Below are 27,279 nucleotides of genomic sequence, written 5' to 3'. Positions count from 1 at the left end.
GCGCATAACATAAACTAAATAAACAGAGAACCTGCTAGGGGAAGGCCTGGGGGTAGGGTATGGGTGGTTCCCAACCTTTTCTGCATCAGGGCCTACTTAAAAATCTTGAAAGTGTACATCAGTGTATATACCAATGTATGCTTTAAGTTGTTATTTACTGCACGTGGCCCACCCTTCTGACTACTTAACTTAAGTGGTCAGATGGGTGGACCGTGAAGACTTTAAAGATTTTCAAGTGCCCTGAATCAGATTTGTATATCACTATGAATCCCATATCCTTTTTTTTAATTTTTTATATGAATGTTATATTATCATTCAAATCTTGCCATAGGACATTCACTGTGAGGTGGCAACTTATACCATTGGTTCTCAAAGTGGGGTCCAGGTACCCCCAGGGGTCCTTGTGGGGGTACTAGGGGGTCCCCAGCAAAATGTGTTAATAAAGCACAATCATTTTAACCCCTTTATCCATATTTTATACTTTGGCTATTTTTGAAAGATTTACAAAATGTGTGCAAATCTTTAAATATATATTTTTTAAAGCGAACATTTGTAACTCAAATCTTTGCTTCTGGGGGTCCCTGGAACTAAATATTTTGAGATGGGGGTCTGCGGCCAAATTCTTATCATTTTGGGGGTCCTTGGCACAAAAAGGTTTGAGAACCACTGGCTTATACCACTGAGCCACCATGCAGCTTCAAGCCATTCTTTTAATAATGAAATACAAATACAAATCTGTTACAAAAATGACTAAACCCACAGTGTTATGACAAACGTGTTGAGCTTTAATTGTTTTTTAAGAGGTTACATAGTAGTAAACATACTGGTTACACGTGTGAAGTTCGATGAAAACCGCCACTGGGCGGAGCGCATGTGCATTTCAAACCTCACCCCTGTCCTCTTAGAATCATATATATAGAAAATATATAGTTCTCAAGTCCTGCACTTGGAGTGTCTCCATAGAAACATGGAGAGAGCAAGCTCATGAATCATCATCATCATCATCATTATCATCATCATCGTCTTCATCACCAACCACCATCATAATGACAATTCTCTTTTTTATCACCACTCTTAACGTCCCATCATTTCTGCAGTGTTTGCAGCAGTGCAATCAAATCCTCACTCTTCAATCATTCTGGAATACTTTAGCTAAAAATCCAGGGATGAGTAATTCCTCCCAAGTATCCGAGGCCAATCGGTGAGTTGGTAAGCTTGATAAGACCGGCTTGGTGAGAAAAGACGGTTCCAATGCTCGTCTGCTCTCGCCTGTTATAGTTCAATGCCAACATGCGTCAGAGCAAAATCATCTTTGAAGTTTTGTTTCTTTTTTTTGGGTGGTGCCTTGTGTAGTGGTTGTTTTTTCTTTTTTTTTCTTCTTCTGATTATTATTTTAAGAACGTGGAAATCGGAAGCAAATATTGAGAGTACATTAAGTTTACTGCCTTGTTTGAATCAAGTACCACAAATAGACAGATTTCAAGTAGAGTAATGGAGTATGCATATCTTACATCCCTGGCAAGGTCTTTTTTTTCTCCTTTCTTTTCTTAAAATCACACCAAGCAGGGAAAAAAAAGTCTGAATGCCCGGGAAAACATACCGTACATTGCTGTAATCAAAACAAATATACACTATAAATGATAAAAAATATTCAAATAAATGTAGAAAAAAGTTAGTTAACAGCATTTAAAGGTATTAAAAACAAAGTCAATGAAGTGGCAGAGAGAGGATGAGAAAAGGTCATATTCATCCTTCTCCAACAGAAGAAAAAAAAGAAACAGAATTTAGTGCATCAATATTGTTACACATACTAGTATCACATTGAGCATGTAGTGACATACACCTGCATGAAAAAGAACCGATCACCAGCGTCTCTCTCTCCTTGACACACACAATCTCTCTGTGTCTGAATAATAACAATAAAAAACACACAGACATGACGCATCAAAATGTATCAAGAACACTTTTTCAACGCTACATTGTTGAGGCGAGGAGCTAGCAGTGACTTAAGTCTTTAGTGTGCGTACTGGTAACAGTAAGTGTGGTACGCCGTACACTGTACAATCCTGAGTGTTCTGTTCATTCAACTCGAGAGTATACAAATGTAAACAAACGGACCCGGTTACACTTTGTACACTCTCTCCGAGTTACAAATGGATAAATTATCACTGAGGATTCTACTGCGTGCTGTCCACATGAGTTCCGTCAGTGTTAAAACCTGCCAAAGCCACGTATCTAAACATCCTTTTTTAAATTTTAGATATATAGCTTTGGTTCCAGAGAAACAGGCCAGGGAAAAGAACATTTCACCCACCCCGACCGGTCCTGTAAATTGTATCAGAGTTCAAAGGCAACGCCATGTATCTGATTTCAGCACTAGATTATTCCAATCTGAATAGAATATTCAGATATCAGAAATGTAATCTAATATTGTAGTAGTAGACTTTGGTTGCCGAGTAGAGAGCATTGCACCCCTGATATTTTGCTATTGTTTGTGGCATTTAAACAAATCTCTCAGAGCGATCATAATATTAATAATATATTTCAAAATTAGATTAATCAATATCAATCTAATATTTAAATACCATACCATTATGCACATTGACATTAATATTGAAGTGAATATTCCATGTTAATATTGAATATTAATTAAATTAATATTCAACATTAATCTGATATTCAGGATACAGTGCTTTGTTTGCAGGGAGGCAAGTCAGGGCCTAGACCGGTGGTTCTCAACTCACAGGGCTAATTTACACCTGGCACACCTGGTGAATTCAGTTAACCTATCTAGTATAGCAGAGGAGAAAACAAGCAGTAGTCCCTGGAACTGGAGTTGAGAACCACTGACCCCTGCTGGTTTGGCAGAGTGGTTACAAGCTATGGCGCAAAGAGACTGATGTAGGCAGCAAAGATAGAGAAGAATGAACAGGGGTGGAGGGTGGAGGGGTTTGTAAATAGTGATTTTACAACATCAGGCACATGACTTCATTATACATATACATATACATATACATATACATATACATATACATATACATATACATATACATATATATAATTTATATGGTTTGAACTTAGCTGAGGTGTATTTGATTCATCTTCCAAGAATTTGCAAGAATAGTGTTGATACCTACAGTATACCCAGTCCTTTACTAACATGATTGCAACAATTTAGAGGATGTTAATGTTTTGTTGTGTGCGATGAACATTAGCTGAATGAACATCCCCCCAAATGGATACAGAGCCATTTGAAATGAAACCCTTAAATTGCACAATGAACCCAAAATGGTGGCATTTTTCATCTACATTGCCTTTACAATGTACCCAGGGTACCCAGGCCTCATGTAGAGAATTGAAGAGCTGAAAGCGTTATATTGGATATCCAGAAGGCAATATGATACGGATATGGGATGGTAAAGAGGACTGTGGTGACAGGTAGGTCAGCCTAGGGAGGAAATAACCCCACAGAGATTCATTTGGTCTTCCTTAGACAAGGGGGGGGGGGGGGGGGATTTTTGACCAAAAGGAAAGACAAATCAATTGGAGAATGAGACATCTCTTGGTCTTTTGATCCCAGAATGTTTTGCGGATTATGCAACAAGCAGCCCATCTTTAATCGACTGACTCTCCCTTATGTTTTTGTGTCTCCTCCCGGCCTTGCTCCGCCACCCCACCCAACTATAACAGGTCGGGGAGGTGACAGTAGACAGAGTCAAGCAGGGTCTGGCTGGCCTCCTGGCTCTTCACTCCGGCGATCTCAAACAGGCGGTCCAGCTTGTCCTCGGCAGAGGGGATCTCCTCGATGGCGTGCAGCTCGTCTGGGTTCAGGATGTGCAGCATGTCGTCGAAGATGGGCTGCAGGTCACAGGGGTCCAGACGCACCTGCCTCAGCACCGTGTCCTTTTTTTCTGCAGGTGGGAGAGGAAAGGGAGGATGATGCTCATAGCGCGGCACCGAGTGCCACGCTATGAGCTTGTAGATCTGCTATTTTTGAAAAATCGTGAAAATGTGTGCAAATCTTTGAATATGTATATTTTTTTAAGCGAATTTTTTTAGCTGAAATCTTTGCTTCTGGGGGTCCCTGGAACACAATATTTTCAGATGAGGGTCCGCGGCCAAATACATACAATTTTGGGGGTCCTTGACATGAAAAAGATTGAGCACCACTGATATAGAAACATACGTTTTTCAGAATACTGTTGGGATTTAGGAAACATGTAGAATCGGCTTCAGGTCTTAATGGGTTAAAGATGTGACTCAATGTACTTCCAGAAGGGGGCACTAGACACACACACACACACACACACACCCCTTATACAAGGCCAACGTTGCCTAGCATCATTTAAAGCAGTAGTTAAGTGTCCAATCATCATGTGTCATTGGAGGGCTGAGGGAAGGCTTACATTTCCAACACCAGATGAGGTCACTAATTAACACACCTTCATCCAGAGACAGGGACGTAAATAATTAAGTGTAGTATTGTGTTTTGCTGGAATGAAAACGTGTCTTGAACCTACACAGCATATGATTCACACAAACGTGAAGTGTCTGAATGAATTGCAGAGGGTTTGAAAATGTGACTCTGTTGCTACAAATCCGTTATGTCTTTTTAGAAACATATCTACACAAGCCAGCTTCTGAGATGAGAACCGATTAAAATTTTCTGGCCATCAGAAATCTGACCGTAGTCAGATTAAAGATGCAGGCCACTGTTTAATCATATTCATTAAACAGCTTCTTTGTCTCAGAAGGGGCCTTGGAGTGCAGGCGCTTTTAAAATGGAGGATTATATAAGCTTCTGGCATGTTCTGAATCAAAGTCACTGCAAATGGCTTCTTTCGAGGCTGTCTGTCAGGTCGTCCCAGGAGGCCCCTGGTGAATGTGGCAAGTGTTTAGGGGGTGTGGACGGGTGTGCTTGTCCTTGTTGGTTTTGACTTAAAGGAGTGATATACAATTTTTACAGTGCAGTAATTTACTGATCACAGATAGTCGTCATTGCCGGCACTTGCCATCTGCTTGACGACAGGTGCAGTCTATAACACACACATGGATTGCCTGCCAAACAGGGCCCACTGTTAATGCAAGAGCAGGGAATATGCTGCTCTCACTTGCGCCATTTCACTTCCTCAATTTAATTATACCATGAAAGCTTTAAAGGGGATGCAAAGAATCAATACCTACAATTATTGCATATTACAGTATGCTATACTTTATCACATACCAAGACTTTATTTGCCCTGGGTGAGGAGAGTGATAAAAGGACTGAGAATGTGATAACTGATATCAAACCTAGGGCGGATACGGCAGTAGTTAACCAATCAACGTAAGCTACTATAACGTGGCAAAGTGCGCTGAACTGTCACCCTGAGCGACCTCACTGCGGAAGCCAGAAGGAACTCAACTCGCCACAGTTACTGCCTTGTTCAAATGTTTTCTCATTGTCTTTGAGACTACATGAAGACACACAAAGGCAGGCGCCTGGATGAGCTGGACTCGGTGTGCTAATAGCTTCCATGGACATACGTACATGCACACACATGAAAGCATACACAAACGCGTTCCACGAGCGTGGAGAGGACATTGCTTTATTTTACAGACCCTTTTAAATTTAGAATTAGGTAATAGTCATACCTTTTATAGAATTCAATTACTACTTGTCTTTATTGTCGGTTGCTAGGTGTTTTAATTGTGGTGTATATTTAAGTATTGTCTTGTCTTGAATGTATGCGTGTGTCCTATCCCATTGGTTCTCAAAGTGGGGTCCGGGGACCCCCAGGGGTCCTTGGGGGGGTTCCAGGGGGTCCCCAGCTATTATATAGTATTAATATAGCATCACAATCATTTTAACCACCTTTTATACTTTGGCTATTAAAAAATAGCAGATATACAAGCACAAGCAATACACTTGTGCCGCGTTATGAGCTTGTAGATCTGCTATTTTTTTTTTAAATCGTGCAAATCTTTGAATATAATATTTTTTAAAGCCAACATTTGTAACCTTTCCGGGGGGTCCCAGGAACAAAATATTTTGACATGGGGGTCCGCGGCGAAAATTCATATAATTTTGGGGGTCCTTGACATGAAAAAAGTTTGAGAACCACTGTCATATCCTATCCTGGCTCACCTTTGGTAATGAAGGAGCCAGTCCGGCTGAGGGCGGAGTCTTTGCTGGAGGTGGAGTCGCAGCGCAGCAGCGGCTCTGATTCGTCGGGAAAGAAGCCCTTGGAGCGGTCCACCGGCGACTGCTCCACGGCAACGCCGCCGCCGGCGGCGGCCCCGCCCCCGACCACGCTGCTCCCACGACTGCTGTTGCTGCAGCCGCCGCTGCTCCCTGGAGACTCCAGAGGCTTGTGGATGGGACTGAGGCTCTGGCTTACATTCACTGTGGTCGACAGCTGGTTAATGTCAAACTGCAGGAGATGAGAGAGAGAGAGACGGCCGGAAGGTGGGAGAGGGAGAGGGAGAGGGAGAGGGAGAGAGAGAGAGAGAGAGAGAGAGAGAGAGAGAGAGAGAGAGAGAGAGAGAGAGAGAGAGAGAGAGAGAGAGAGAGAGAGAGAGAGAGAGAGAGAGATTTATTAGATCCATTATCCCCATTAGCGTACTGTACTGTTACAGCAGCTACTCTTGCTGGGGTCTCAACCAGCATCATCAACAACAACACAATTTAACCCATTGAGGCCTGAGGTTCCAATTCTGCAAAATGTCTTCTAAATCCTAAACGGTTTTCTGAAAGATTTATGTTTGTATATCAGTGGTTTTCAAACTTTTTCATGTCAAGGACCCCCAAAATGATATGTATTTGGCCGCGGAACCCTATCTCAAAATATTTTGTTCCAGGGACCCCCAGAAGCAAAGATTTGAGTTAATGTTTGCTTTAAAAGAATATACATATTCAAAGATTTGCACACATTTTCACGATTTTTCAAAAATAGCAGATCTACAAGCTCGTAGCGCGGCACTCGGTGCCACGCTACGAGCTTGTATATCTGCTATTTTTGAATAGCCAAAGTGTAAAATAATGCTTTTTAGCTCAAACTAAAAAATGACACAGATGCGTCCCAGGTCTTGATGGGTTAATATAGTGAGATGTATGGGGAGATGGAGAGGAGGGGGGGTTGATACAAATGGTAAGAAATAAAAGCAGAGATGGGAGGGAGCCAGGGAGGAGGAGGGGGATCAAGCGGAGGGAGAGATGGAGGGGAGCGAGGAAAGGGTGGCAAAATGCAAAGAACAGACAGGGAGGTACAGCATGGAGTTTAGTTTAGGGAACGAGGGAGATGAGAGAGGAAGAGGTTGGAGAGGGGAAGTGAGAGGAGAGAGAAAGGGAGACAAACGTCATTGCCAGGAAACAATGGCTGAGTATGCAGTGTTCTCTGTCTGCTAGGGAACACACTGATCCTCTGAGCGCGTGTGTGGCTGTGTGCACGCGCGTGTGCGTGCGTGCGTGCATGCGTGTGTGTGTGTGTGTGTGTGCACGTCAATATGTGGGTTGGATGGCTCAGTTCTGCTCAAACCTCTGTACTAAACCACGCACACACACACACGCATACATTTACATAAGTACACACACTCTCTTTCACAAATTCTACCTCTAACCCACTAATAGTCAGAGACTCTCTTTCACATAACACCCACATGTGAAACACAGAATCTTTGTGTATTTTTCACTCACTCACTCTCTCTCTCTCTCACTCTCTCGCACACACACACACACACACACACACACACACACACACACACACACACACAGCAGTGGAGGTGTGTGACAGAGAGTTTGCTGAGATGTGAGTCGCACTGAGCCCTGGTGTCTATCTACTGGTATTTACTGGTATGCACTGCACAGGGTCCATTAGACGGTCATTCAACACCACAGCATTATACTGGTCCAAGGAAGAGATGAGTAGGTCTCTCTCCTCTGGATTCTGACTAATAAGGATACATGCAATGCATCTGTCATTCTCTCCGATATGTCTTTCTTTATAGAACTGTATCTGTCTTTCTGCACATTATCTCTTTCCCTCAGATGCTGTGTTTCTCTCACAGTATCTGTCTTTCTTTCAGAGTGTATTTCTCTCACAGTATCTGTCTTTCTCTAATGTCTTTGTCTCTTTCCATCTCTTCCCCTCCATCTTTGTTTGTCTAAACATGTGTACTTGTCTACATTTCCATCATTCTTCCTCCCACTCTCCCATGCTTTCCCCTCTATCTTCTGGTTTCTTTCATCCTTTCGTTCTCTGTCTCTCTCGTCTTTTCATCCTCAATTCTCTTACCCCCACCCCCTTGCGGTTTCTGAACCAGTCCTAACTGGTCCTAACTGGTTTGTACACTGTACACTTTTGTTTGTTTGTGTCCTTTCATTTGCCAGTGTGCGTCAATCTCGTGCCTAAAGACGGGTCACAGCACCAGAGAGGTCATCGCATAGACGCCACGGGAGGACACAACACTCTGTCGGTGCACTGAGGGGGAATATGGCCTCACCCCAGACCTGCAGCGAGAGACTTTCAATGACTGGCAATCCATTGTCATTAGCTTGATTTGATTAGATGGGACACATGATGTGGAAAGGCATTGGGTGCGGAGAACCCTATCGGTTAGTATGGATCTCTGCCCAATGTCAGGCCAAACTGGTAGCTTATGTGGGTTGGAAGCCTCTGCCAGCATGCTCTCTCTCTCTCATTCACTCTTCCTTTCTTCATTGCTTTCTTTTTTCTCTACTTCTTTCAATCTTTCTTTCTTTCTGTCTCTCACACGAGTAGGCATTCCTGCATGGCATACAAACCGTTACATGCAAACTTAGTTGCAGTAGAAGATGCCACTAATGACAGTGTTAGGAGCAGATGTGGACACAAAAGCAACACAGACGACAGAACCCATGAGGGAGAACAAGATGATAAGTTTAGCAGCCCTCAGGGGACAGCGAGGTGTCCCCTTAAGCCACGCTGGATTCACATGACCTCACAAGATCTCTCATTTCACCCACGCACATGCAAAACCTTTGAAAAGTAGCGACAATAAAAGTAGCAGATCTACAAGCTCACGCTTTTGTGTGACAATGTCATATGACAAAGTATAAAACATGGCATTTGTTTCTGGACAAAGCATAAAAAGATGAAATATGGAGATACAAAGTTTATAATGTGCGCTATGATCCACTAACTGGCTGAGACACCAGACACCCCCACGATGGTGTGATATTCACCGTTTAGTCATTCACTGCAGGGGAGCGGTGTCACCTATCCAGGAGGTTCTGTACACTGTGTGTGTGTGCGTGTGCGTGAGAGAGAGAGAGAGAGAGAGAGACAGAGAGAGGTGGAGAGAGAATGAGATGGTTCTGGTGGGGATGCTGATTGTTCAAGAACAGTGGTGGAAAGTAACTAAGTACATTTACTCAAGTACCGTACTTAAGTCAACTTTGGAGGTGTTTTTACTTTCCTGGAGTATTTCCAATTTGCAGTACTTTTACTTCTACTCCACTACATCTCAGAGGCAAATATTGTACTTTTACTCCACTACAATTATTTGAAAACTTTTTGATTTCTAGATTATTACAAAACATAGAGTAACCACTTCAGCCCTATATACATTTCGGCGATTTGAAAATAGCCGATCTACAAGCTCACAATGCGTTGCGATGCGACGCATTGTGAACTTGTAGATCGGCTATTTTCAAAAGATTTTTATACATTTGAAAACTTGTGCAATGGGACATTCTGCATATTGAGTACTTTTGGCACTTTAAGTAAATTTTTATATCAATACTTTTGTACTTTTACTCAAGTACATTTTGAATTCCGGACTTTTACTTGTAACAGAGTATCTCAACATTGCAGTATTGATACTTTTACTTAAGTAAAAAATATGAGTACTTTTTCCACCACTTAGGTTCTGGTGGGGATGCTGATTGTTCAAGTCACCACACACAGCACTACAGCCTGATGGGGAGAGAGGCTAAGGCCACACTAAGGCCACACACGCACGTGTGTGTTATGTGTATGCATGTGTCAGTGGAGGGTTGGCCTAGTTTAGATATTAGGGTCTTAGGGGACGGAAACAAACACACCAAACACATTAATTAATTAGATCAAAAGATTTAAAAAAGAAATCTCTCTCAAATGAGATTTAATTTCTCCCAAGAGATGGGCTACACATTGAGTGCCAAAACAGTATATATACTTTTTTTCAAAAAGTGACGTGGAGTGCCAAAACAGTATATATACTGTTTTTTTTATCTTTTTGTTTTTTTCGTTTTTCTCCACACGGGCGGGGCTGGAGCAGCTCTGGGAGTACCCATTGTGATCCTAAGAAGGATAGGCCAAATGGATCACCGGAAACAAAAACATGGCTCCCATCCGCTTCCTGTCTATTTCCTTTAAAACGCCTATATCTCCGAATCTGTTTCCGGTGGCGAAAACCGGTATTGCACGATGTGCGATCCCCCCCCCATTGTAACTCGCGAGTGAAATGTTATGGTTCCAGGCTGTAGCCAGGGTCCTCGCGCTACATGAATGAATGCTTTTTTTTACGTGGATTTGCTTGTTGTGGAGTCTAGAGCTTTAAACAGCAAAGCGCAGTCAATGGGGAGAATGCTGGCACCCAACGTAAGTTGTTATGAAAAAATGCTGGCACCCAATGTGTTAACTAAGATGCTACTAAGATGGCAACCTGGGAGAGCCATTATTATTGTCAGTCTCCTGCAGAAATACATACTGTACATAGATCTCCAGATAGTTAACATTAATTCTATGTGAATTAACCACTTTCAACCTGGAGACTCTATTTTAAATATAAATAGTAGCTAAAATCGTAGATCTACTGCAACAGAGAGACTCTCTCTTCTTTTCTGTGATCATAATTTCTACTTTACGTTGAGTTGTTGTTACGTCCTCCCACGGAGTTGGATAAGGGTTATGTTTCCACCCCATTACGTTTGTTTGTCTCTTAGCTAAATAACCCGAGAAGGCGAGAACAGAGATGGCTGTGTTTTCATACAATTTGGAGGGAAAGATCAGTAGCCTGCCTCAAACAGATGATTAATTTTCGGTTGAAAAGGTCAAAAGTCAAGGTCACAATCAAGGTCAAGGTCAAGATAAAACATTTATGGTCAGATCATCATGAAACTTGAAGGGAATTAGCACTATCAAAGAGGTGATGAACTTTTGGATCAAAAAGATCATAGTACACGGTCACAATCAAGGGCTGGGACAAAACGGAATAATTAATCGCTCATATTCATCATAGTGGAAATGGCATATCTTGACAGTTGCATACCACTGGCAGAGGTATGCACTTTAGGGTTCCCCAATAGGCGGCCTGTGGGCCATTTGCGGCCCGCGAGAGGCAACTGTCCGGCCCGCGACGACCCCTGTCCTAAAAAAAAAACTTTAAAAAAGAAAATAATAATATCTGTATTACTGTTCAAGCAGACTAACAAACACATCTGTAAGTAAATTGTTGATTCTGGACTTATTTAGATTTTCAGTATGTACAAATGGCTGCTGTTAATCTGTATTACTTTTCAAGCAGACTGTAACAACCAAATATTTTAAGTAAATGGTTGATTCTCAACTTATTGTTTCCAGAGTGCATTTTTTCCTTGTGTGACCCTCAACACAGGATTTAAGAATCCCAGGCCTAAAATAACAGTGTACAAATTTTGCGCACGTGCGCGTGCACGATTTCGGCAAAATGCCCCCGGCCCTCGGCTTGGTATACCCAAGACATAATTTGGCCCTTGGGGAAAAGTAATTGGGGAACCCTGCACTATACTGAGTGCATTCTTTCTAGTTCTGGTATGATTCAGTGTGATAATAAATAAAGCCTTCAATGTTAACATTCACATGATCAAAAAAACAAAACAAAACAAAACAAAACAAAACAAAACAAAACAAAACAAAACAAAACAAAACAAAACAAAACAAAACAAAACAGATCTGTTTCTGTTCAACTGCAACTGCCTCCTGGGCCACTCGCCCACATATCCAGTGAAGATTAGAGATATCTCCTCACAAATACAGTAGAGAGAGAGACAGAGAGAGACAGAGAGAGAGAGACAGAGAGACAGAGAGACAGAGAGAGACAGAGAGAGACAGAGAGGGAGAGGGGGAGGGAGGGGGTTGCGGAGCGTCGGCCTCTTCAAAACATCTTTTAAATGAATCACAGTCAGGCATTTCTCAGAAGAATCGGTCCTTTACCGGGATATTAAAGCATGTGGTTTGCGTTTTAATGATGTCATTATTATTTACTGTTGGAAGGAAAGCAGAGTTGTGCTGCATCATGCATGTCAGTCTTAACGGGACCTGAGTTGTAAACACTCAATTACAGAGGAAATTGGGTCTCATTGTGCATCGCTGTGGCTGTAGGGGGAAACAAGGACAGCGCTGACTCTTATCTGAAGTGGGGATTTGTTCGAACTGGCCGACTCTCTCCTCAGAGGATCCACAGTAAAAGTCTCAGTGTTAATTTATCCATTCTCAACTCTGAGAGAGCCGAAATGCAACCAAATGGACTCTTCTTTCCAACTCTCAGAGTTGGAAAGAAATAATGGAGGAAATGAAAAGAGAGATGATGTCTGATGATGGGCTTCTGTGTGCCACTCTGTTACTGTGTCTCCTGTGAATAAATGTAATTACACGAATCACAAAGTGCATTTCCTCACAAAATAAATCACTCTTGGCCTTGTGTATTGGTCACGATTAATTGATTCTCGAGGCTCTCATGTGACAGAAAGCAAAACAGTGCTGTTCCGTATGTGTCATTTTTATAATGTCATTTGGATTGATCAGCCTGCACACAGTAAAAGCCTCCAGTGTTAATTTGAGTCCGAAGAGTGTCCATTTGGTTCCATTCCTACACTCTTCCCAGCACAGTCCAAAAACAGATGAAATCGACAAAAACTTATATATCACCCAATCTTAGACAATTTTGCACATAAATCCTCTGCACGTACAATATATTCTGTGCATGAAAACTGCTGGAGTCTCAGGAATTATGTTCATGTTTCAAATTGTGAAAAAGTGGCAGAAATGTAAGACAAAAAAAGTCAATTACAACTGTATTTAACAAAGCCACTTAATTTCTATTATGTTACGGGTGTTATTTATAGCATTTAATATGTTCAGGCCAGGCAAGTCATGTAAAGCACGCCTTGGTACAAAGCAAAATCCAGAGTGTTAATTTAACACAGCGAGTGTACACTCTCTGTGTTAAATTAACACTCAAATTGCTGTGGCCCTGTCGACTCCCCTTCCCAGATAAAGCTTTTTTCCAAAGGGAAACAGCAAGCCAAAGCATGTTTTGAAACATCTGTCAGGAGTTAAAGCTCTTCCTGACATGATACCAGGTTTGAAATGAACTATCCACGATCCCGCCTCAGTGGAAAAAATGTAGTCTCTTTAAACTTAAAGACTCCCAAAGTGAGACTGGTCGGTGCACACGATGGAATGTTGGGAGTGTGTGTGTGTGTGTGTGTGTGTGTGTGTGTGTGTGTGTGTGTGTGTGTGTGTGTGTGTGTGTGTGTGTGTGTGTGTGTGTGTGTGTGTGTGTGTCAGTGTTGTGTTCTAGTTTTTTTTTGAAGGTATATGATTATTCCCTGCCTCCCACACGCACGGCATGCGCGCGTCTATAATTAATTAAATGTAAAAGATTTGCACGCGCGCTTCGCGCGCGTGTGTGGCCCACAAAAATATTGAATGTGAAAATTTTTCGCGCGCTGCGCGCTCGTGTGTGGCCCACACGCAATATGCTTTGGACTGATTTTTCTTTTCTACTGATTTTTCTTACTGATGTCTGATCACCTGAGCTCAACCACTTCCAAGCTTAGATGCATTTTCAATGCAACGCAACGATTATTACCATGTAAGAGCGCAAGGATTTCTATAAATAGATGCATAGAGAGAGAGTCGATGGTCAGATCTATTTATCCATCAGACTCTCGCGCCGCAGATACTCTTAGTTATAATGTGATCAAGTGGTCAAACGGGAGACTATCTCCTCTACGTCCACTCCACATGGACTGACTGGCAGTGAAGTAGCCTGGTGAAGTTCCCCAGGTTAGGTACAGTGTTGCCATGTCCACTTATTATAAGCGACTTTGGGCTTGTTTTTCTGTAAAGTTGGTGTATTGGTGGTTGCGCGGTGCGAGTTTTTTTTTAGGGCTTGTTTCTTAAAGATTAGTTGCTTATTCGGGCTTGTTTCCTATGTTGTTTTAAACCAGTGTTTCTCAAACAAGTCAAAGACCCCCAAATTAATATGTGTCTGTCTGCATGGACCTCCATCTGAAAATAATGTTATGCCAGGGACCCCATACAAGATTTGTGTGTGTTGTTAAAATGTTTCAAAAATATTCCAAATGTTTTTAATTTTTCTTTAAAAGAAAATAGCAGATCTACAAGCTCACAAAGCGTTGCATCGCGTAGATAGGCTAGGCGTAGATAGGCTATTTTCAAATAGCCAATGTATTATGTTTAAAGGGCGAAGGGCTCGCTTCTTTTGGGCTTGTTTTCATAGACCTGTTTGCTTGTTTCTCTCACAATATCTGGCAACACTGGTTAAGGCACCGACCAAGTCGTTGCTTCCTCTACAAGGCATTGTTAACACATTGACCGCCAGAGGTTAATCTCATAATGTACTCACCAGTGCCAACGTTTTATTGTTGTTTTTTGTTTTTTTCACGTCGCCACAGATCTTGTTAAAATCCTTAAGATTGAGCTGTGCACTGTTTGTAAACATCGCAGAGATCTCACTGCTTCTACCAGTGAAGACCACGTGTCAAACGGAGCCGCCATGTTTGAGTTCTGACCGTTTAAGTTAACATGGGAAATGCGAGGATGAAAAACTACATGTTTACAGGGGCTTTTACAGGGGTTTTTGTGTACGACTTAGAATGGAGACAGACGGGAAACAAAAAACGTGATCGCACTTCCGGTCGACATCGGGTGGTGTTACACTGAAAATGGTCCCCCTAGAAAATTGAAAAAAAAAAAAAATTGAAAAAAAGGAAAAAGCACCACAGCCCGTAGGCTACGGGATCGGCGCTTAACCGTTGGATTTAACGGCCCGTAGAACTACGGGCCCGGCGGTCAATGTGTTAATGTGTGAATTCCGTCGCAGCCATTACTTATCACCTCAAGGACAATAGCTTCACACATGATAAGCCATCAACTCAGAGTTAGCCCACACATTCTTGCTGCCCCCCAGCCTTGGGCAGTTAGCGTATCAGAGCGTATCAGCGTCTCAGACACGCTGTTTTGAACAGTTTTTGAAGGTGTACGGTGGCGACGAAAACAATCTCTCAAGGTGTACGACGTACACAGCATCTGACGGTAGAACCCACCACTGGTGTGTGTGTGTGTGTGTGTGTGTGTGTGGGGGGGGGGGGGTATATTTTTGCAGCCTGATTGGGATCTCTACCTTCCTCTAGACAAGACACGTACTGTACGCTGATCCACTCTAACAATCTAAATCTAGAATCTAACATGACTTGATAGGAAGACACCCACTGTTCATTACTGGCCAATACGCTGCAGTTTATTAAATAACAAGAGATCACAACAATTAACAAGACTAAGAGACTAAAAGCCCCACCAGCAGCCCCTAGAGGCGTGCTGCTCCTTATAACAAACCCCAAATTCGGTCCCAAGGGTGGCCCAAGAGGAAAATCTGTAGAGTTTGTCCTGCAATATGCATATTATATTATATGAAAACTAGACATTTTGACCTGCTGGAAGAAAGGTCACACAGGTCACTCCTCCAGTGAGCATATATGTGCTCAGTAAGTTTCATGACAATCTGCCCTCTGGATTCTGAGATGTCTTGTGTGCAATTATACAGTTTGGCCTAAGGGTGGCACTAGACAGGAGTCACCAAAATCAGTAGCGGCCGAACGGACGGATGGATGGACGGACGGACGGACCAACTGGACCATCCTTAGAGCCCAGCCGCTAGTGGGGCTAAAAATAAATAGGGGGGGGGGGGGCTAATATAAAATATTATAAAAAATGTGGATATTAGTAACATGCTGTCATTTCCTTTATAGACAAATAAATACATCATCATCTCCTGGCCTGTAGGGTTGAGATGGTGAGTTGATCCCAGCGTGTTTCAAGGGGGAAAAAAATCATTTTTTAACAGGGTGATCGTTGCTAAATCCAGGCGTGACAGAAGGGGGGGGGGAGGGGCCATGCTGAGTGTCAGTAATTAATTAGACAAGCTATCTCGCTTTCCTTCATTAATCTTTCTCCCTCCTTCTCTCCAACACCTTCGCTGAATCTCCCTCTTCCTCTCCCTCTTCCTCTCCCTCCATCATTCACTCCTCCTTGAGGGTGCCAGCTCGGCCCGCCGCAGTCCAACGACATGATCCATTCATTAGCCGCACACTGAGGAATGCTAGCTGAGCGAAGCAGCACAGCAGACGGCCGTTCATTAATTACATATCTGAACACCGCTATGCCAGATCCGTAGAAAGTACTTACAGCATGTGAGGATAACTGCTGATCCAATGAGGAATTGTCTCGTCCACATACATACTGAGCGTATTAAAAATGATAATTATGATTTCTAGTATTCAAAGAATTAAAAGCTGTGAGCTCAAAATGTGAGTTTGAAAACATTGCTAGGTAACAAGGTTCAACATACGTCTTGCATCCTCCAAGACTTTCCCTAACGGTAGACACAGTAACATGAATAAGAGTTGATCATTCTGTAATATAACAAGACCGTAACTCGTGACGACAAGCTGCGACCAGGTCTCAATTGTGCTTTAAATTTTGGACCTACCGACCCACAGAGCGGCTTAGATTAGCTTACTGTCGCTGTGTGATCGCAGCTTCAAATTACTTTTTTTTATTTTTATGGCACGCCTTATCAGTTCCATAAAATGAAGGCTGATTCACCGCTGTGTCTCTACCGCTGGATCAAGAATTGTTCGTTTAAATTGACTTGACTAACTTTCCTGGACAGCAAAAACACAATGATGGACACAAACACCCGCCACATAAACACATGACATGTCATTTGTTGTCTGTGTCATTCCACAGAAAGGGCAGGAAATGAAGAGAGAAGGAAAGCCATACTGTGGTATGTGCATACCGATCGAAATGCAGAAGGAATGCTGACCCTGTAGACTCACAACGCAGTCTGCGTGACATCTAAACTTAACCCTACCCCTGACCTTAACCAAAAGAACTGTGCCTAACCTTACAGCGAGAACTGCACATTGGGTCAACATGGTCCGCATTCCTTCAACGTCAACGTGGTGTGCAGAAGGTTGTGCTCGGCATCAGCACGTGGGTGCTAAAGGCACCTGAACAACCGTCAAAAAATATGACGAGTAGGACTGAGTTCCAGTGCTATGCAGCACAACAATGCAGGGTAATTCATCAAGAGCTCAAAACTGCGGAAACCACACATTTTTTGTTTTGATGTTCGTTAGGGTGTTGCCATCAATACTGAGAATACATTTTCCCTGTCAAAGTCCTGTTAACAGTTACATAACAGGCAGTCACATTGACCTGACATCACTGTGTGGCGATCAATACCGGATGACCTTTTAAATGCCTACATATATCTGACCCACGTGTTCTGTGCTCCTGTCACCGTCTGTCTGTCTGTCTGTCTGTCTGTCTGATACTAGTTTCCTCTTACTATGCTGCTCTCTCTATCTATCTGTCTTTCTTTACACCTTTCTTCCTCTCATCTCTCATTTTCCTCATCCTCTCTTTATCCTTCTGCTTCTTACTGTTGCTCACACACACACACACACACACACACACACACACACACACACACACACACACACACACACACACACACACACACACACACACACACACACACACACACACACACACACACACACACACACACACACACACACACACACACACACACACACACGCACACACGCACACACACACACGCTGTATCTGAAGTCATTTTCACGGCACGTGACTACAGTCTGGCCGTGCGCCCCTCCACACACGTGTGCTAAACGATCCTCCCTCAGCAAACAATTTATTAGCCGCTATCTCATCTGCTATCGACCCAGGAGAGAGAACTAGAGACATAAACAACGCTCAGATATCACCCGTCGATTATGAAGCAGCGGTGACAGGTGAAATTACGACATGGTCCGAGACAGACATCTTAGTTGGCTGCCATGTGTCCGAGAACAAGCCTTTGGACTGTACTGCGTTAACCTTGGAAATTGCCATCAAGGACACAAGTGTTAATTTGATTCGGATCAACTGGTAGAAAGTTAGGAAGCAGGCTAAGAGGAAGGGAGGAGAGATGGATAGATGGAGGGAAGTATAGATGGATAGATAGAGGATAAGAGGATGCTGATGAATGATGTAGTTTTATCAGGCTAATCTCTTCTGTCTCCAATATGTGCATGTGCATGTGCATGTGCATGTGCGTGTGTGTGTGTGTGTGTGTGTGTGTGTGTGTGTGTGTGTGTGTCTGTGCGTGTGCGTGTGTGCAGCTGTTGTGTGCATAATGTTTATGCACACAACGCACGCACGCACGCACACAAACACAAACACACAGGACGCGTCTGTGTGTAGTCCCGTGAGTGAGTAATAGTTTTTTGTGTATGCCTCTGCGTGCATGATTGGGTGTCTGTGTATTCTATTTTGAAGTGTTGTTATTTAAAATAAATTCTGAAGTGAGCGTTAGTTATCAAGTAATGAGGGACTGGGGGCATGACGACAGATCTGGAAGAACAGTCATACTGTCTGGAAGCTGCTTCTCCTTTACGTCTATCGAGGCATTCCCAGAGCTTTACCTCGAAGATCTTCGGTAATGAATATTACAAGAGGACAGGGTACAGAACCCAATGTTCCCTGTGCTCTGGAGAGGTGTTGACAGCACTCGAAATGGATGGCGCAGACTGTTAAGGTCATAACTAACTGCTTCCCTGCAACAACCCCCACCCACCCCCACACACACACACTGATCAAATGGACATTCTAGAGTCGAAATAAATGTACCTAAAGCACACATGCACGCACACACAGTCATGACCATTCTGAATTCAGCCCTCCTTCCATCCGAGCATCTATTTACATCTATCTACAATCTATTTTCTGAGCAAAAAATCACACCCAGTGTGAAGAGAGTGGTGCCTTTCATGAGTTCATTTCATTAGTTGCTTTTTACAGACTTTGATGACTTCAAGTAAGACTTTAAGTACTTTAAAATGTTTTTACAGATTTGTACGTGTTTTTACTCATTTTAACATCTGTTAAGTATTTTTACTCATTTTAAGTATTTTTACTCATTTAAAGTATTTTTACTCAGTTTAGGAACTTTAAAGTATCTTTACTAATATTTAAGTATTTTTACTCACTTTAAGTATTTTTACTCATTTTAAGTATTTTTACTCAAAGGTGTGTGTGTGTGTGTGTGTGTGTGTGTATGTGTGTGTGTGTGTAATTACTGGTTGCATCTTTGTGTTGCAATCAGCCGCAGCTGGCAACATACAGAGAGGCCGTGCTCATACACACAGACACACAGACACACAGACAGACACACAGACGGACACCAGGACAAAGTCAAGCGTAGGAGTGGTTGGCACCACTCAAAAACACACACACACACACACACACACACACACACACACTTCCACCTACGTGAGGATTGTCCTCCATGACGTAGCGGATCTTCTCCACCACGTCGATGCGTCGCTGGCGGTGCAGGGCGTTGATCAGCTTGGCCAGGTTGGCGTCTCCGTCGCGGATGGTCCAGTGCTGCAGCGCCGCGTACGCCCGCTCGTGGTCCGACGAGTAGCCGTTGGAGAAGGCCGCCACCTCGCGCTCGGTGGCGTTGGCCAGGGACTGGTACATGTCGATCCACTGGCTGCCCACCTGGGCTGCGACCAGCTTCAGAATGTCCACACCTGTGACGGGACGGGACGAGAGAGGGAGAGAATGGAGCGGTTAACCCTGCTGTACTTCCTTGACCAGAGCCCGCCAGGGGGTCTGTGCATGGCCCCTTCTTTTTTTTCCCAGTGGTGGCAAAAGTACTCAAATGTTTTACTTAAATAAAAGTAATGCAATGTAGAAGTACTCTGTGACAAGTAAAGATTCCGGAATTAAAAATTTACTTGAGTAAAAGTGCAAAAGTATTGGTATCAAAATGTACTTAAAATACGAAAAGTTAAAGTACTAAAACCTTTGAAAATAGCAGATCTACAAGCTCACAACGCGTCGCACCGCGACGTGTTGTGAGCTTGTAGATCGGCTATTTTCAAATAGCCTAGGTATAAAATAGGTGATGTATGTTTTATAATGTAATAATTTATATCTGCAAAGTAACTAGTGACTAAAGTTTTCAAATAATTGTAGTGGAGTAAAAGTACAATATTTGCCTCTGAGATGTAGTGAAGTAGAAGTAAAAGTATAGACAATTGGAAATACTCCAGTAAAGTAAAAGTACCTCAAAATTGTACTTAGGTACAGCACTTGAGTAAATGATCTTAGTTACTTCACACCTCTGATTATGACATGCCCAGAATAGTTATGCCAGGGTTCATGAGGTTTACAGTTTACGAAAAAAAGTTCACACAAATGCAAAACCCTGGGTTCGACTCCTGCCTTGGGACCTGTGTCATTTCTCTTCACTGCCAAAACGTTCCTGTGCCTCTGTCTCAATGTAAGGCCTAGATTTCATTATTTGATTTTGCTTTGAATCACTGGTTCAACTGGGCAAATGTGGGTTATGAAACGAGCAAAAGCAAAAGACTGCAGTTCTTGAAGAGTGCTCGACACTTTTATTAGGTGGATGCCACAAGAAAGTCATAGAAGGGAGCTACAGCGTGCAAACTCGTCTTTTGCTTTTGATCAATGTCTCTTTTGAGTTCAGCACCTGCCTTTAAAGGGTGTGTGAGTGTGCTAGACCTCCTTTGATCCTAGGTATGAAACATAACACAGCATCCAGCTTTAGCGTGCCCCTACTGGAGGGAAGGAGAGTGATGTGTATGGAATGACGTTTGTACTTGTGGATTCCGTTTATAGTTACAGTAGTTTGTATGTACATGTGCGATTGTGTCCAGCTACAGCTATATGTGTCTCTATGTCACGAGGCACAGTTTAAAGGAGCACTTCACCCCTGGAAGAAGTTTTCGGTCTTTTAATGAAGTTTAGGAGTCAAGAAACAAGATCCTGGGTTTTTTTTGTGAATAATCTGTGTTTTTAGATATCTAGTAATCTTCGCAATATTCGTGACGTTATTTGCATCATGAGAGATTGGTCTCATTCCTTTCCGCACTACATGTCTCGGCGTGTCTCAGTCAGACCATCTCAAAAGACAGCCCCAATGGGGTGTCCGTAACACTTTGTTCAACCTTCTTTCGCCACTCGGCCACTCCCATTAGCTGCGGCCAGCGGCCCTTGCAGAGTGAGACATTACTTTACCTGAGTTATCTTCTGATAGTTGTACTTGAATGTTGACATGAAATAATAATCCTGTGTAGTGTTTCATAAGCGCAAGCTTGAAAAAAAAAATACAGCGTGGAGTAGCAGCGCTGGTAAACAAACACCGTCACGAAAGGCTAGGATCATAATACCAAGGATGTGACAGTGATGTCAATACTATGCGACACGGAAGTGAAACTGCATGAAGATACTTATATGTCCCAGTGATATGACATCACTAACGAATCCTTGGACATAATATATAACTAGATGAACGTTTGCGAGGACAGCCAGTGTTGCCAGATATTGTGAGAGAAATAAGCAGCCAGGTCTATGAAAACAAGCCCAAAAGAAAAATAACTATGCCAAGAGCACTTTACCTAGACATGGGATATTATATATTTGAAAATTGCTGATCTACAAGCTCACAACGCTTCGCAACCCATTGTGAGCTTGTAGATCTGCTATTTACAAAAAAATCTTGAGGGGGAAAAAGTCCAAAATGTGGATTTTTTGCAAAATATTTTTATTTGCTTTTCAAAATGTGGAATATTTTTGACACATATTTGTTAGGGGCTCCCTGCCACAAATTATAATTTCAGATGGGGGTCTGTGGAAAAATACATGAACATGTTTGAGAACCACTGGTTTAAACAGCAATCAAAACATTTGGAAACAAGCCCAAATATCAACTATATTTTAGAAAGAAGCCGCTTATAATAAGCAGACATGGCGACACTGGCATGCTGTGTGGATGTTATTGTTGGAGATCACACCCACATGGAACCTCCCCTGCCACAAGGCACCAAAGCATTCTGGGAGTTGAAGTTATAGGCAGTGATACGCTGTGGTCCCCCTGTGGTCCCCCCTGTGGTCACCCCTGGAACTTCTTCCAGGGGTGAAGTGCTCCTTTAAGGACACGTGCTTTCCTCATTACACAGTAAGATGATCTCTGCGGTCCATCGAGACAACTTGGATGACTAAAAATAAGATGCTGCTGGACTGGGGACACACATCTCTCTGCGCTGTGTTGCTACAACTGCGAAGTTGGATAAACAGAAACTTTGATTTACAATTTATATATACACCATGTTAACACAAACAAACACACATGCACGCACACACACAGCCTAGTCTTTAATCAAAGGACCATAAAGGTGGTCTGGGCATGTTTAGCCCACAGAGAATGACTCAAAGCATACTTGGCATTACTGCTGACAATTTTCCAAAGCATCCCGTGATTTGTTTGATTCTTGAGGAAGGAAGCAACTGGATTCCATTTATTCCAGTACCAAGTATGAAGATAAATCTGCATACTTGAAACTTGCTTCAGAGTTTTAAGGCAGCTGAAAGTACCGATTTATTTGAAAAGTCAAGCCATAAATAGTCCCTGGAGACAATGTTAATTTTGCACGTGATATTTTTAGTCCTCAGAAGTCAGGTTAAATGACAGGTCATAAGGCCAGGAGACTTGCTGCAGCTCCAGGAATCCATTTAATCTAACAGATCCGGTTCTCAAGCACCATAGAGTAGCAAATTAACACACACGTGCTTGTTATGTGTACACATACAGTACATACATGTGTTCCCAAACATGTACTAGAGACACATACTGTACATGTGTATGCACACACAACACACATGGGAAAACACTAGTCCAGAGGTTTTCAAAGGGGGTCCTCAGCAAATCTAGTTAAAGGAGAATTCTGGACTTAAAGTTTTTCTTACCTTTTCTATCCGCCACAGCTTTTTTTAAATCTGACGTTCATAGTGACAGAACACTGTCAAAAAAAACTAAAAATAAAACCTAAGTCTCGCTAGACGAGATTGAAATCTCGAGATTTCAATCTCGTCTAGCGAGACTTAGGTTTTTTTTTTTGTTTAGTTTTTTGGTTGCATAGTGCTCTGTCACTATGAACGTCAGATCTCACAAAAAAAGCCAAAAAAAAGCAATTAAAATATGCGATCTAACGCAAGGCCTATCCGCGCACGTTTTAAGCTGTGGCAGACCCGGGATCGAGTTATGAAATGTTTCTACTGTACCATTCATCCTAAGATATCACAACGTCATAGAAAAGGTAAGAAAAACTTAGTCCAAAATTCTCCTTTAATATACAGTAGCATCAAAATCAGTTTAACCACTTTAATCATATATACATTGGCATTTGGATATAGCCGATCTACAAGCTCAGGGTCTTGTAGATCTGCTATTTTCAAAGAATCTTGAAAGAATTTGAAAAATGTGAAAACTTTTTAAAACATCACAGGCAAAAAAAAAGTCTGATGGGAGTTCGCAGACAAATGTACATTAATTTGGGGGTCCTCGACATGAAAACGATTTAGAAACACTGCACTAGCAAACGCAGTAGGACATGTCAGCGGGCCGACTAGAGGAATCCATACCAAGCCTAACTGTTATTTTAGTATGTGAATACATGCTCGTGTTGCAGTCCTGGCAGGTTCTCCGAGGGGAACGCACAGAGAGACATATGTTATGTCAACGCCTCTGCACAGTCAAATCCACACTGTCTTAATTTAACCCTTATGAGTACTGTACATCCTGTATGGGTTCATTTTGAACTCGGAGGATTTTTACTGTTTGCTGTGAGTGTTCCCTTACCAACAGGGAATGGATTTCGATTTCCTTTGGCTTATATACTGTAGTAAGCAGGTCAGGTTTGATCTTGGAAGGAAGTGAAAGGGAATAGGTTGGTGGTGATTGTTTGAGGGTGTGTGTCTGTGTGTGGCTGTGTGTGTGTGTGTTGCTGTGTCTGTGTCTGTGTCTGTGTCTGTGTGTGTGTGTGTGTGTGTGTGTGTGTGTGTGTGTGTGTGTGTGTGTGTGTGTGTGTGTGTGTTTCTCTTTCTCTCTTCTTCCGTCTCCTTTCTTCTTCACACAGGTGTTATCCCTTTTTGCTATGAATACTGCTTTGCTGCTGCACTGGCACAATGACTTATGTATACGCTGACTTATGTATACGCTTACATTTCTGTATCTGCTGCTGCCTAGTGACACGTCAATTACTTGCATAACAGACTGTGATATTCTGCCTAATTTCTTCTCTTTTTTTGCACACACCTTATGTATAATTGATTGTTGTTGTTTTTTTTCTTTCTCTATTTTTTTGTAACTGCGTTCTGGCACTGAGGGTATAACCCTAAAACTCGGGATAACTCGGGGCTTGGCACTGAGAGAGTTAAAGAGCCTACATAATAATAATAATAGTAATAATGCATTTTATTTATAAAGCACTTTACATTCTTGCGAATCTCAGAGTGCTACAGGGGTCTAAAAGCATGGCACAAACAACATAGGAAACCAAAACAATTACATAGGACCCAGCTAGGCTAGACTAAAAGGGGCCACATTAAAAGAAAGGCCTTTTTAGTCCATTTTTAAAAATGTCAGTGGACTGTGGTGCTCTCGGGTGATTGGGGAGGGAATTCCACAGACATGGGGCTGTATAGCAGAAGGCCCGGTCGCCCATGGTGCGGAGGTTGGTGTTGGGGACAACACCAACATACATACAATAGCATAGAGCTCATGGATTCAATCCATGCCACCAACAGCCATCTGTCCTTGAAATGTCCTTCAGCCAGAAGCGGGGAACCCAACTGTTGCCTGATTTAACTACTTAAACCCCGGGTTTCTGGTTGCGCAGTTAGGGGGCAGAACTAGAGCTTTAATCGGGACTAAATATTTGAGCCCGGCTCGACCCAGCCCGACAGAACTTCAAGCCCAGCCCGACCCAAAACCCGATACATAATTGACACATTGGGCCCAGCCCAGCCCGTAGCCCGTCATTTTTCTAAACAAGCTTAATTGCTGCATGCAGCCTTTTTTCTCATACAATCTTGGTAATTCGTTAAGAACAGGAGTCATTCACCCTTTTCCAACAGTCTGTTAGAAAAAAAGAATATGCTACAAATTGATTAATATATGCATTTATTTGGATAAAAAAAGAAATTGCATTTTGTTGCCTAGCCCAGCCCGACCCAAAGCCCGACAAATACGTGACCAATTGGACCCGGCCCAGCCCGTGCCGACGGGCCGGGTCGGGTCCCGTCGGGCAAAAATCTTAAGCTCTAGGCAGAACACAGCACTCTTCAATCGGGTGTAAAAACAATAATAACTAGAAAAAGTGCTCCTCGGAGCACAGGTCTCCGCCAGGTCAGGTAGGTTATTGTGGGGCAGCAATGTTCAGAATTTGCCAATCAGGATGGAATATGAAAAATCGGACAGAACCATCTTGATCACTTGACTATAGAGATAATGGGTACCGATTTGCATGATTGGACAACATTTGTAGGAGTAAAATAAAAAAGAAAAGTGTTTTGCAAAAATCGGCCTCCTGGTGGCGCTATAATAGGGCAATGTTAAAAGAGTGTTATTTGTTCTTCAACGTAGTGCAAATGTTCGTGCAAAGTGTCACCGCAATCGGACGCTACGTTCATGATTTGTGGCATTTTGTTCAAAACGGGCCACTCCTGCAAACTTTAGATGTCAATGTTAGCCAATCAGGATGGAATATGACAAATTAAACAGATCCATCTTGATCACATGACTATAGAGATCATGTGTACCGCTTTGCGTGAAATTTGGATACATTCTGAAGGATTAAATCAAAACATTTGTTTTACATAAGTCGGCCTCCTGGTGGCGCTATGAAAGGCAAATGTGACAAAAGCAGGGCAGATGTTTTTCCTTGGCCTCTAGGGAGTGTGCGTGCAAAGTTTCACGCAGATCGGTGCAGCTATAGTTCAAAACACAAATCGGCCTTTTATAGCGCCACCATGAGGCTGATTTGAAACATTTCAATTGGCATTTATTCCTCAGCCTAGTGGGAATGTGCGTGTGAAATCTCACAGAAATCGCAAGCTGCGTTCATGATCTGAGGCATTTTGTTGAAAACGGAGCAATCCTGCAAACTTTGGAAGCCAACCTTAGCCAATCAGGATAGAATATGGAAAATTGGACAGATCCGTGTTGATCACATGACTATAGAGATACTGTGTACTGAATTGCGTGATGTTTGGATAAAATCTGTAGGAGTACTGTCAAAAAATGTGTTTTGCAAAAAGCGGCCTCCTGGTGGCGCTATAACAGGCCCATGTGAAAAATTTGGGGCAGAGGTTCTGCTCTGGCATCCAGGGAGTGTGTGTGCACAGTTTCTCTGCGATCAAGCCAACGGTGCCAGAGATTAGCTGTACACAAAATGACAGAATGACGGACGGACACACGGACACACGGACACACGGACACACGGACACACGGACGGACGGACAGGGGGTAAAACATACTCTCGCCATGCCTTTCGGCCTGGCGGAGACAACAATTCAAAGCAGCTGTCCTCAAAACCACACCTCCAGTGGCTGTCATAAGAACGGAGGGAGCGCTCTATGATCATGGCACCAGAAACTGCTTGGCTCGCGCAGCTGCAGCCCGTCAAGCCTAATTTATGCTCCATCCCGCGAAGGTGTCGCGCGCAGAGAACGGACGAGAATAGCAGACCTCCAAGCTCACAGCGGTGGCATCCGCGACGCGGTTGTGAGCTTGTATGTCAGCTGTTCTCGGTGCGCAATACAGTTGCGCGATGAACTATACATGTCTCGCCAGGGCGCACCCCACTAGCCAACACACAGAGGAGGTTGAATTAACTGAAACCAGCACACCCCAAAACAGTAGGTTTGGGGATCTGTTGGGAATTGATTACATGAAACAGTCACCTGTGCGTCCAGTCTCAATGTTTGTAAACAAATAATTGGTCTATACGTGTAGCTCTGGCTCTCAACCTTTTCTGGATCAGGGCCCACCCATCTGACCACTTAACACGGTATCCGAATGGCATTTTCATTTGAATGGTTAATC

General features: G+C 42.9%; 1 protein-coding gene across 1 annotated transcript in view; it reads right to left on the bottom strand.

Moving 5' to 3' along the window:
* Positions 1 to 764: 764 nt before the first annotated feature.
* Positions 765 to 27,279, bottom strand: part of tnfrsf21 (tumor necrosis factor receptor superfamily, member 21) — a 60,583-nt gene continuing 34,068 nt past the window's right edge. Inside the window, exons 4-6 of the mRNA XM_080453988.1 lie at positions 19,632 to 19,897; positions 6,128 to 6,413; positions 765 to 3,911 (exon numbers count right to left, since the gene is read on the bottom strand). Of these exons, the coding sequence (XP_080310114.1) occupies positions 3,682 to 3,911; positions 6,128 to 6,413; positions 19,632 to 19,897 (782 nt within the window). The 3' untranslated portion in view covers positions 765 to 3,681. The remainder of the gene's footprint in view (positions 3,912 to 6,127; positions 6,414 to 19,631; positions 19,898 to 27,279) is intronic.

The sequence above is a fragment of the Gymnoscopelus braueri genome (genome assembly GCF_963280865.1).
Source record: "Gymnoscopelus braueri genome assembly, chromosome: 16".
Lineage (NCBI taxonomy): Eukaryota > Metazoa > Chordata > Actinopteri > Myctophiformes > Myctophidae > Gymnoscopelus > Gymnoscopelus braueri.
The sequence above is the reverse complement of the archived record's forward strand: the minus strand, read 5'-3'. Positions and strand labels throughout refer to the sequence as shown.